This window comes from Aedes albopictus, chromosome 2 (assembly GCF_035046485.1).
Source record: "Aedes albopictus strain Foshan chromosome 2, AalbF5, whole genome shotgun sequence".
In the NCBI taxonomy this organism is placed as follows: domain Eukaryota; kingdom Metazoa; phylum Arthropoda; class Insecta; order Diptera; family Culicidae; genus Aedes; species Aedes albopictus.
Window position 1 is genome coordinate 195,786,741 of NC_085137.1, and position 13,233 is coordinate 195,799,973.

General features: G+C 41.4%; 1 protein-coding gene across 1 annotated transcript in view; it reads left to right on the forward strand.

The window, feature by feature from the left end:
- The first annotated feature begins 1,027 nt into the window (after positions 1-1,027).
- The window catches only part of LOC115266941 (myosin-G heavy chain), a 310,572-nt gene continuing 298,366 nt past the window's right edge, over positions 1,028-13,233 (forward strand). The window contains exon 1 of the mRNA XM_029873641.2: positions 1,028-1,658. Within this exon, the coding sequence (XP_029729501.2) occupies positions 1,601-1,658 (58 nt within the window). The 5' untranslated portion in view covers positions 1,028-1,600. The remainder of the gene's footprint in view (positions 1,659-13,233) is intronic.

Below are 13,233 nucleotides of genomic sequence, written 5' to 3' on the forward strand. Positions count from 1 at the left end.
AACAGATCAACCTTTCGGAACACGGTTGAACGGGGCGGGCGGGCGGTCGTCATACTTAGAACGCACGCATATGAGACACATAACCCTTTCGTGACGAACCAGCACAATTGTGCTGTTGAGCGGCAATGGATCATTAAAATAACTAAAACGGCCGCTATGAAATGAACAGATAGCGCCACCGTAGCCTTGTGTGTTTGACGTAACTCGACTACTGTCACTGTGTTACCGTCCATTTACGGTGGCGTTATTGTTTTGATGCGGTGAGTAGCGGAAAAGTCGGCTTCAATGATCCATTGTTTTGCATATTTTTTTCATCTGTTTAGACTTTGTTTTATGTGATGTAAACTGTTTCAATAATTCAGCCATTACTTATACTTGAATGTGTGCAAACAAACTTTTGTTTACGTTGCCTGTGAAATTTACCACAACAAGGTAAACAAAAAGTGGGCAAAAACCGTAAAACATTAAAAAGTTTTATCTGTCGCATATTTTTTATTTCCGATTTATTTAGGTAGTCAAAGTTTGAAATCGAAAGATAAGGAATAGTTCTTTCAAATGAGGAAAAATAATTGTTGAATTTTTGGGAAATGTCAGAGTTCAGTAGAGCCAAAGTTGAGCAATTTGTATGGAAATTTCACTTTTTTGAGCTCCGTCCCGAAAGGGATAAACCGACACCGGGCAACCGGTGCGGTATAATCTGCCGATTGAAGATGGGTAAGGGTTGGAAGTTAGATAGTGCGGTGGTGCTGCACTTGATGGCGAGGATTTGTGAAGGTTCGATCATTTAAAGATGGAACACACGTTTGTAGTTGTAGATTAGACTACAAGAAAGGTAGAAATATGTTTCCAAAACGCATTTTGATGGCGCAAAATTGATCAGAATTAAAAATAAGATTTCTTGGATGGTTAAACCGAATCATATACCAAAGATATTTTTTGACTATTAGCACAAACAAAGCAATGCGACGTCTTTAAAAAGTAACCCTCTTTACTAACTGCAAATCCTATTTCTTTTCTTTCACATAACGTGCTTGAAGCCGCTTCACACAGAACAACATTCCTCATCAGAACCACGTTCGCCAAGAAACGAAACAACCTTGATCACCTCCGGATAGGATTTCTCTCTCTCTCGGCAAGAAAATAATAGAATTCAAATCAAAAGGTTAGAAGCAAAGGCTCCAACTACTCAAACCGCACAAGTGATAAAAGTGTGTCTTGTTTACCCAAACGACTAACTGATAAGAAAACTTCACCTTCGCCACCCTTACACCATCGCCGTCAGCTTCAACAGCAACAGCAGTGCACTAAAGTAGCCGTCGTATTTGTACACTTGGTGCCTCGTGTCGGAAGAAAAACTAATTACCTATATCGAAGTCACGTACCTACGTACGTACCAACCTACCTAGTTTGCTACTGCTTATCTGCTAACTATTGAGTGAACCTTCATCTTCCTTCCTCGTGACAATCAGTCAAAGGTCTATTATAAAGTGCATTCATATGTGTTTGAAACTTTGTGTCCTGGTTCTGAATATCGATGATTTCGGTGACCAGTACCTAGTAGAATGAGCGCCGTTTGTTTCGAGGTTTCGCGGATGAGATCATGAGGGAGGTGGACTCATCGGAGACATCCGTAGTATGGCCAGCTTGGTGTTATTCAGGTGAGTGACTATCTATTTAGAATGTTACAATCTTAAAACAAAAAAAAAAAATACATATATAAGTAAAAATAGTTTCGTGCGACGAAGCCACAAGTCAAATTTTCAAGAGAACCAAATATTAAACAGTTCACGCTGAAAAGTTGATCGTTTGCGGTCACCACTAGCGAATAACCAATAGATCAACTTTTCAGCGCAAAACACCATTTGGTTTTTCAGATTCATGATCTTGAAAATTTAATTTTGAAATACTAACGTAAATCATCATCTATTATCCAAATTTAGGGTTTGCTTCGAAGGACTTTTCATTAAATCTAGAGAAATTAATTGCAAATCGCGGAGAACTATCGAAAGACGAATTAAAAAAAAAAACAGAAAATAAAAAAAAATAAAAAAGGGAAGGCTGCTGAATTTTGTGGACTATTTTCCGCGAGGAAAAGTGAAAGCTCCATTTGAATTGCACGGTAGACGTTACCATTGTAACACTTTCCTTGCCATCTGCGAACCGCTCAGGGGCGTTTCGAAGTGTTTCAGTTTTGGTCATATCTGGATACCCGTAGATTTCAAGTGCATTTTAATGAAACTATGAGGGTTTCAGGGAGCATTTCAATGCCTTTCCATGGAATTTCAATAGTTTTTGTGAAGATGTCTTTGAAAATCCTCTGATATTTCCTGAAGCGCCTCTGAATTCTCCCTAAAACACCCGGCCCCAAGTAATTCACCTGAGGCCCTCCGGAAGCACCGAAAATCCGTGCGCAATGCCTCTGAACCGCGTCGAAAATTCGCTGGAATTTCCTGAAATGCCTCCTAAAACTTGCTCCCAAAATCAATGCCCCCGACCTGACCTCCAGGTACCTACCTTTTTTCTTTTGAACCATAGGGGGAAAAATCTGCTTAACATACACCCTAACAGGAAGGTTAGGGTAGTGTGGGCTTAAGGCCGTCTTCTACAACAATAGTAAAAGCCAGGACTACTCTCTCCTCGACCCACTAAAACACATTCCTATGGTCGCCAAACACTTCGTCTCTCCGGAACCACCAGGAAGGCATTGAGGCGCACCCTCAAGGTTAGCTGCGTAGCCTGCAGCAACGAACATCGATGACTCGCTTTGGAGAGTCCATCACGGTAGCATGCTGGTGGTTTGCCAGTTTTTCCGAGTGGTCCTCGCCACTCCCTTTGTCCTCGGAAGGCGGGCAGGGTCAACCCCGCCCGTGCCCAACTGCTTTGCAGACATCAAGAACTGATGCCCACGTGCAACCAGATCTGACCTGCCCGCAAAGGAAGGGTATCACTACCCTTCAGGCCCTATCAGATGCACCGAAGGTCGCAGACAGCAGGGTCTCACCTACCCCGACCCTTGCCGGGGACCCCTTTCCAACCGCGGGCTCGGATCCAACCCAGTAGACCGACGCCACGACAGCACCGCTACCGGGACTTCCTCTCCGCGGCCACTTAATCGCTGTAAGGGTCGATCTCGACCGCAGGGCACCGGTATGACCTACGAACAGAGTTGATGTACACGTGCTGTAGTCCCATGTACGGGAGCCACATTGCAAGCAAGCTCCCAGGAGCACAGTACATTTTGAGACTGAAAGTTGTGCGCCTCATTTTTCTCAAGATGTGTCTCATGAGCTTCGTCTCATGCGCTGATTAAATTAGAAAATTTCGCGACAAAAACTTCCTAAACGAACGAGAATTGAAACCTTAACCTTTGCATTGAGAGTCCCTAGTCGTATCGCATAGACCAACCAGACACTTGTGCTGTATACGAAAAAAGTTGTTGAGGTTCTTCGTTACCAAGAAGTTGTTTTTCACCTTAGATACCAGCAGCTCACGCAGCGCATGAGACGAGCTCCCCGGGAGCTATGTGCCTAGCTCGCACCCATCAGATTTTCGGGAGCCTCCTACCAGCGCAGCACACTGCGATTTTGAAGAGCTGGGAGACAATTTGGTGGGAGGCTCGCTGTCACATTTATGTACACATGAGCAATGGGAAACTCTGCCTACGAAGCCGACTTCGAACCCCTGGACCACCTCTTGTACTGCATCTGGACTAGCCATTCTCTGTAGCTCCCAGACGATGTGGGTAATAGCCGTTGAAACGGCGTTCCAGCCAAACTCATCCCTACACATCCTCTGCACCAAGTTGTCCGGAGTTGTGTCCTCCCCGCATGTGGCAAGCATGCGGTCACGCATTGTGCGAAAACGCGGGCACACGAACAAAACGTGTTCCGCCGTTTCCTCTAAACCATTGCACACTGGGCATTCGGGTGAATCCGCATGCCCGAAACGGTGTAGATACTGTCGGAAGCAACCTGTAAGGACCCGTGTCAGGTGGGATGTAACTTCCCCATGGCGCCTATTAAGCCAACTATCTACCCTCGGTATCAACCTATGGGTCCACCTTCCTTTGGTGGAACCGTCCCACAGTGGGATCATTCTAAAAAAAGACGATCAAAACCTCTAAGAGCCGTTAGATGACATTTTAGCATATAGGTGTCTTTGGAAGATATGTTCAGAAAAATCTTCTCTATTTTTATGCATATTCACTGTATGGTAAAACTGTAGGGTGAACCCGAGCAAAAAAATATTTTTTCAAATTTTTTTTTAGAGGGTAGATGTCTTCAGCAAAGTTGTAGAACAAGTAATTTCAAGTAAATTTGCTGAAGACACCATATAGTTTGGACTTCATTTTTAGGGAGAAAATATGAAAGTTTAAAAAACAACCTCAAAATCAGTTTTTTGAACTTTTCCATGATTATATCGTAAAATTTCAACGTGATATGTTCTACAAGTTTGTAGGTACTACTGGAATACACTATCTTGCCGAAGACACCAACTCTGTAAAATTGAAAATTGCTCCAGTAAACCAAACTTTTTGAAAATTTTTCACTATTTTCACTATTGAATATTTTTTGAATAGGCACTTTTTGGCAGCCGTGCCATCAAAATTTCAATGCTTTATCATGTCCAGAATAGACCAAAAGTAACTTAGCAATCGGGTCTGATAAGGCACTTTGATTTCTGATGCTATTTTATTAGTCATTTTTCAAAGAAAATATTCACAAATTTCATACAAATCATTTAATACAAACTGAAAACTCACGAAAACTTTTCGACATTAATATTTGTTAATCAAAATAGTATTCTTGTTGAAATAGTCTACATTTCGAATACTATGGTTGACTTAACATTGAATACCCGACAAAAAATATCGCTTTTTTAATTTTTAGATGAGTTAAAAACTCACTATTGAATATTTTCTGAGTAGGCACTTTTTGGCAGCCGTGCTGTCAAAATTTCTATGGTTCATTATGCCCAGAATAGACTAAAATTGACTTAACAATCGGGTCTGATAAGGCACTTTGATATCTGAAGCTATTTTAATAGTAATTTTCAAAGAAAATATTCACAAATCCCATACAACCTTTCGATATTATTTTTAGCTCATCCAAGTAGTTATTCTGAATAAAAAAACAATTTGAATATATGTAGACTATTTCAACTGTCAGTGTCATTTATTTTTAACTACAAGTTTTGAAAGGGGGAAAAGCCTCTTTGAGTGATTTTCTCATCTACGAAATCTTTCTCAAGAAGGCACAACTTATCTTTTCAAAAAATCGTTATAATTTAAACTTAAAACTAAAGGCTCCTCCGGAAAAGTATCCAGGAATCGACCTAACGGACGCAGTTCTTGAAAACTGGAAAAAATAAATTTTAAAGAGTATCAAACAGCATAACCAATTTCAATAAAATATCTGAAGAATTTTCATCATGACGTAAGATTTACAACCTAGAATATCTCTTACAGATACTGGCTATTTCAATGTGATGTTACAATGTTTCACTCGTTTTATTTTATTTTGTTTATTTTCAACACAAAACTTGTAGAGGCATTCATTATATTTTCGCCTTTTTAGTTTTTCAACCAAAGTTATAATGTTAACATAGCAAATGAAAAAAAAAATGTTATCATTGTTTTAGTTGATTAATTAATGTATGTATTATAACATAAACAAATGCATTGGGAATTACAATGAAAAATTAGAGAAAAAACACAGTTTTTAATTGGTATTAAAAACTCATCTAAAAATTTAAAAAGCGATATTTTTTGTCGTATATTCAATGTAAAGTCAACCACAGTGTTAGAAATGTAGACTATTTCAACAAGAATACTATTTTGATTAACAAATATTAATGTCGAAAAGTTTTCGTGAGTTTTCAGTTTGTATTAATTGATTTGTATAAAATTTGTGAATATTTTCTTTGAAAAATGACTTTTAAAATAGCATCAGAAATCAAAGTGCCTTATCAGACCCGATTGTTAAGTCACTTTTGGTCTATTCTGGACATGATAAAGCATTGAAATTTTGATGGCACGGCTGCCAAAAAGTGGCTATTCAAAAAATATTCAATAGTGAAAATAGTGAAACATTTTCAAAAAAATTGGTTTACTGGAGCAATTTTCAATTTTACAGAGTTGGTATCTTCGGCAAGATAGTGTATTCCAGTAGTACCTACAAACTTGTAGAACATATCACGTTGAAATTTTACGATATAATCATGGAAAAGTTCAAAAAACTGATTTTGAGGTTGTTTTTTAAACTTTCATATTTTCTCCCTAAAAATGAAGTCCAAACTATATGGTGTCTTCAGCAAATTTACTTGAAATTACTTGTTCTACAACTTTGCTGAAGACATCTACCCTCTAAAAAAAAATTTGAAAAAATATTTTTTTGCTCGGGTTCACCCTACAGTTTTACCATACAGTGAATATGCATAAAAATAGAGAAGATTTTTCTGAACATATCTTCCAAAGACACCTATATGCTAAAATGTCATCTAACGGCTCTTAGAGGTTTTGATCGTCTTTTTTTTAGAATGATCCCACTGTGCGTCCCACGCGCGCTGCCATTTGACCATGGAGGCCATCCTGGCAGTCCTGCGTATGCCTCTTGTGCCGCGCATTTCGAAGCACTCCATGTCCTCACTGATAAGAATGCTGATAGGCACCATACCAGTAATGACGCAGAGAGCGTCGTGTGACACGGTACGGTACGCGCTCGCAACCCTCAGGCACATAAGCCTGTAAGTACTTTCCAGCTTCCGTCGGTAGCATTTAGTACTTAGCGCCGTGCCCCACGCCGGGCCGCCATACCTAAGTATGGACGTAGCAACACTAGCCAGAAGCTTGCGCTAACTGGCGTACACCGCGGAGATATCATCCGGGACAGTGCCGCAATAGCTGTGGAGGCTCTTTTACAGGCATAATCGACGTGGCTACCGAAGGTAAGCTTATCGTCGATCATCACGCCCAAGTGTTTGACGGAGCGCTTTGACAGGATAGTACACTCTCCTACACTGATCTCCGTCTGCTGCTCCGACTTCAGGTTGCTAACAACCGTCACCTCTGTCTTGTGGTGAGCCAGCTCCAGTTTCCTGGACCGCACCCACGCCTCCACAACCTTGATCGAGTGGTTGGTAGTCAACTTTACCTCCTCGATCGTTTCACCGTAGACTTCGAGCGTAATGTCGTCGGCAAATCCAACAATCACCACTCCCACTGGGTACTCTAACCTCAACACCTCGTCGTACATGACATTCCATAACACCGGACCCAGGATGGAACCTTGCGGGACTCCTGAGGTTATGTGAAAGCACTTCAGACCCACCTCCGTGTCGTAGACTAGTACACGATTCTGAAAGTAACTTCCGAGAATCTTGTACAGGTACTCCGGTATCCCCAGACGCAAGAGCGCATCGGCAATAGCAGACCAGCTGGCGCTATTAAACGCATTCCTTACATCCAGAGTCACTACCGCGCAAAAGCGAATTCTGTGACTCTGAAGCTGTTCCTTATATGTTAAACCCGAAATGTTCATGGGTTGTTGTAGTAACGCTTGGGTTGGTGGGCTTCGTGGCCGTGCGGCTACAGGCGTCAGTCATCTAGACATTTCTTAAGCCTCGGAATGTGGGTTCGATTCCCGCACCAGACTGGGAAAATTTTTCATCAAACGGAAAATTAAATTCCCCAATGAGCCACTGGGTGTTATGTGTGTTGTCCGTTGTCTAATGCTAGTGCTTGTTCAGTCTGTACAACCTCTGGTTGAAGACTGTGTAGTGTCTTTTAAGACGGGTTTGGTGGTCTAATGGCTACCGCTTCTGATTCATATGCAGAAGGTCATGGGTTCAATCGCTGGCCCGTCCTTTTCCTTCTACATTGTATCTTTCCATCCACTTTCTCTATACTCTCCTCTCTATATATACAACTCATGTATATTCATATGTTCATAGCCATCGCTGGAACCAGAAACGGTTGAAAAGTCATTTCCCTTCCTTTCAACTTTCACAGCACAGTATCAAACTATCAGATAACGCCTACAAGTTATGCAATCAAGCGAACTGTGCCGCTATTGCTTCATAGTAATAAATAATCGTACTAATCTATCACTTTACGCCTGGCATCCACGCACCAATGTGTGAGCCCTCTGTCAACCATATCCCACCAACACTCCGACATCAGCATGCGTTTGTGCAGATGCAGAGGTATATTCGGTCTGATGTGAATACAAACGATTGCAATCATCACTTCCTTCCCCTTCCCCAACCTGACGTAGCAGGCGTCATTGTCGCCTAAAAATAGAAAATCATCAACGCTCACATACTGAAGATGCCCCTGCTAGTCCCCGGAAGATAATCTCATTGGTTCCTTGTGTGAGTGTAGCTGGTCTGGCGATACTGGAGTAGCATTTACGGGCGGTCAATCAAGCTCAAGCAAGCTCAGCTCAAGCTGTTGCAGTAACGCTAGGGTCGGTTGAATTAAAATAAATAAATAAATAAATAGCTAAATTAGTATTCAAAATGTACAAAATACGGATTGATCATTCTGCCCCGCCTAGGCGGCTCATTATTCCCCACCCCCAAAACGCAGTTAACAACTTGACACGTTTTTGAAAACATGAAATTTTGCAATTTTTATTACTTTGGTCGAAATTTCGACGAATAGATTTTAATTTTATTTTTTTACTTATTCCTTTATTAGTTTTTGGCGTCGATAAGTATATGCCCCGCCTACCCTTATCAGAGGTTCTCATGTACGTTACAGGGGATAATAGGCGGTTTCAGGGGTTTCTTGAGCCGTTTCAGGAAATTTCAGAGGATTTTCAGCGCGTTTCATAGACGTTATAGGAGGTTTTCAGGGGGTTTAAGAGGGGCTACTACAGGCAGTGCTGAAAATGCCATTTCGTCATATCTATACTCAACCATATGCAGCTCATTTTAGAAGCGCAACCTGAGAATATGGTATATGAAAAACTTGTGATCTTTTTCGAGTGTTTAAGATAAATGTCACGGACTACCTTCGAATAATGCCAATGATCTTCATGGTGACATAGTAGTCCGTGACATTTACCTTAAATATTCAAAAAAGAGCGTTTTTTCGTGACTTTCTTATAGAACTGGTCTAGCCGCACAAGTTTTTCATATACTATATTCTCAGGTTGAGCTTCTAAAATGAGCTGGATGTGGTTGAATTTAGATATGTCAAAGTGTCATTTTCAGCACTGGCTACGGGTTTTGAAAATACATGTTGGATCACTGCTCTCAGGTGAGCTTCAGGGGGATTTCAGAGGCGTTTTAATGCGTTTTATGAACGTTTCAAGCGGTTTCAGAAAATATTCAAAACGTGCCAGGTTAATAACGCTTGTAAGGTTCGATGATCTATACTCAAGGGAGTTCTGTGAGATTCATAAACAAACATTGAACTCACCACTTGTCAGCACGTAGCTGCATAAGGATGCACGAATTTCATTCAATTTTACCATCCATGCATGTATATCTGATGACTTATGCTCAAAAACATTTTTTTGGGAACTTTAAACAGTCCCAATCCCCCTCATCTGTCACCCCTGTACACAACACACTCTTAACTCCACTCGCTACTTCTTTCCAGTAAAACAACCTTAGCTCTAATCTTAAGAACATTGTCTCCCAATTCATTTTTAAATTATGACTTTCATTTTTTACTATTTTTATACTTTACCGCGAGACACACAGAACTTTGTAACGAAAATGCTTGTAAATCACGCAGGGTACGCAGGGTAGGCCTGTTTCACAGAATCCAGTAAATCTTATAGCTTCGCGCAAATTTCGAGCAAAGACTTGTTTCTGTATAAAATACCTCAAAGCACCGACGAACCGACGTGACAGTGGTGATTCAAAACTGTCCCCCCCAAATTTAACGGTCGTCCAGCAAAGCGAGCGAACGCTTCTGTCAAATCAGCGCAGGCGCGAACCTCTTCCTATATGAATACACGGGGGTTTGGAGTCAAGCTATCAAAACAACGCGAACCGTTATAGAGGAGGCGGTAGTGTTCGGCTATTTTTCATCATGGCGTCGGGGACAACAAATTTGAATTTATTTGTTCTAGCTGTCACGTCGGTTCGTCGGTGCTCGAAGTACCAATTATACTCCCGATCAAAAATTTAGCGTCAGGCCCTCAAAAACATGTAATTTTTTAAGGCTCATATCTCCGCCAATTTGCGTCCGATTTCCAAACCCTAGGTCTCATTCAAAAGATAATAGAAACTTTGAACATGATTTAAAAGAAACTTTTGGGCCAAAGTTGCCAAATTTTCTAAAAAATGAATATAAACTTACGGCAGTTTCGCTGGAAATTGGGTCGACCAAATTTTATGATGAGAGCGGTAATATATCCTGTTTTCTATAAGCTTTAAACTGCTTTTTACTTATAAATCTAGGAAAAAAAGTTATTAAGTGAATTAACTCTTCATGTCATCGACCAAAAGTTTGGGGTCACTTTCGTAAAACATGGAAAAGTGATTTGGTGATGGGCCTAAAAAAAATTACATGTTTTTGAGGGGGTAACCCCAAACTTTTGATCGGGAGTGTATATTTGATATCGTTAAATACTTTCTTTAGTGTTCTCGCCACCACACTCATACAGCACACCATTTCAACGTAAAGTTCGACACTGCAAGGATTCTCATCGATTCCCCATTTACGGGAAACCACCCGCGGGTTCATATCGGGTGTCACCTTTCGTTCATTTCGTCGGCTCTGCGGCTCCATCAGAAGTCACGCAACACTCAATATGAAAAAAAGCCGGTCGCAGTCGATTCACTTTCGAGGAATTGCCGCATCGCGTCGGTCACCAATCAAAAACACAGTTCCTTGAATTGGGGATTTTGGGCTGGACTAGTTTTTGTTATTCGTCCTTGAAGGTGTCAGTTGGTGAGGGTGCCGCCATATATGTAGGAGGATTTGGTGAATGTCAGAGATCAAATGTGACTTGAAAGCCGCGGAGGGTGCAAGGACTTATCCATGCATACTTGGAATGGATGCAACAAGGTGGAAACGTATTTAGGATAATCTTTCTTCGAAAATTGGGGGGAACTTTTGTTGTGCGTTCCAGTCGGTGTTGAGTTTCATGCTGTTCAATTGATTGTGAGCTTCTAATTAGATATGTGCTAGCTCATCTACGAAGAACTTTGCGATATAATAGTACTCAGCTAGACTAATTGATTTATTTTAGTTTGGAATGATATCTATACCTATACCCATCAGTGCACTGTCGAACCAGAAATTTAATTCGTCGTTGAAAACTCCATCCAACAATCAACGTGGTGCGTATTATTGTATCACAAACTGTTGGTGACTCCCTGGATTACATACCATCTAGCCTAATTTCAAATATTTCCTTCCAAAAAAAACTGTGGAGATGCTGTAGGTTATTCCGTGTCTAGTAACATCTAGTTCAAAACCTCCTTGATTTTTTTTAGTGCATTTTGGATTATGTATTCTAATCAACTGCAGAGAAGCAAAGATCATTTTTACGCCCATCTATGCTTATACTCATTCCAAGCTAACTGCAACCGATTGGAACCATTCCGGTCCCAACAAAGCGGACATTAGGTTAATGAAATTCATTGATCCTTGATTATTCCACTAATTATTCCATCACTGTTTTCCAAATTTGCCTTCCAACCAACCAACAGCCCGCAGTCTCCAGCCCGATCGATTTTAACGAGTTTCCCACCTGTGTATCATTGCCCGATTAGTTTTGTACGGTCGAATCGCGGTTTTCTCAGGCCACTAAGCACCGCAACAAAAGGTCATGACTCAGCTGGATTCGGCTCCACGGTTGAACTGCTCGCTGGCTGGCTGGCTGGCTGATGCGCTTGCTCGCATCATTCCTCATTCAAATCATTAATAACCTCCAATCCACCTGGCAACCAGAACCACCAGCAGCAGCAGCCCCGTCAGTGGAGAAGAAGCTCCTCTCTCTCTCGGGGATCCGATCGGGTTCTTTTCATCCATCGTAGTTTTCCCACTTCCCACTTATTGGAACTTGCGTACGATGATGCCTAGTGCCCAGTGCTCAGCCTATGGTAGATAGGAGGGTAGTGGAGCCTCCAGTTGATTAAGTTATTGATTCAAGCAACAACAATCGCGCGATGCCTATCAGATGGGCTTCTACGGCCGGCCACGCCGTAGTTTGTCCATTTGATTAATCCATCGAGTTTTGAATGGTTGTCTGTTCGTGTGGAATAAGAGGGGTGTAACATTATCAATTGTTCCAATTTCTCGCCTTTTATCGCCTGACTGTGGAGTGGAAGCGCCATTACTAATCATTTCTATTATTATCGTCCACCCTGCTGCTGCCAGAGACCGATTCACTGGACTAGTACCTCTAGTTTTCACGCCTGGTCCCCTGTCATTATAGTGAGGTGAGGTGGCGAACGGAAAGTGATGTCTCCACCCTGTATGTGTCGTAAAACAACGGGTAGGCAACGCAACGGATTGGGTGATTGAAAACCGGCGAAAATTAAGACTTTACCACTTGATTAGTGTTTTACGATGCAGAGCAATTTGGGGCACCATTGTAATCTGGGATAAATGGCTGGTAATTGTTTTAACGTTCTTTCGATTTGGGACAGGAGGAATTACGGGTTTCTCTTAAATGATGATGAGGTATGTGTTGGAATGCCCTGAGACATGAAATAGCCTTTAAACTGTGTAACCAAAGCCCTAGCACTCATTCATTTAATTTATTCAGTAAAACATCAATTTCAAGATAAAGCTAAATCAACAATATGTGGAGCGGACCTGGTGTGATGGTTAGAACACTTGACTAACATGCCGAGGACCTGGGATCGAATCCCACTCCCGACAAACTCACAAAATGTGAGTTCTTCCTTCGGAAGGGAAGTAAAGCGTGGGTCCAGAAATGAACTAGCCTAGGGCTAAACATCTCGTTAATACAGTAAAAAAAATCAACAATATTAGGATGAGAAACCATAGTTTGATCAACTCAAACTGTAATCTTAAAAAAATAGATCCCTCGAATCCCATATGCAGTTTCATACACCGTCCATCGACGCTTTGACCAGTCTCGTCCATGAATTTCCATAGCTCTTTGGAGTCGATACTGTCGTACGCTGCCTTGAAGTCGATGAACAAGTGAAACCAACAAGTGACCATGGAAATGATCTCATTTTCTGCAAGCAAGGCACCGTTCAAATGCAAAATAATAAGCTCGTGCAGGGGTTCATTTG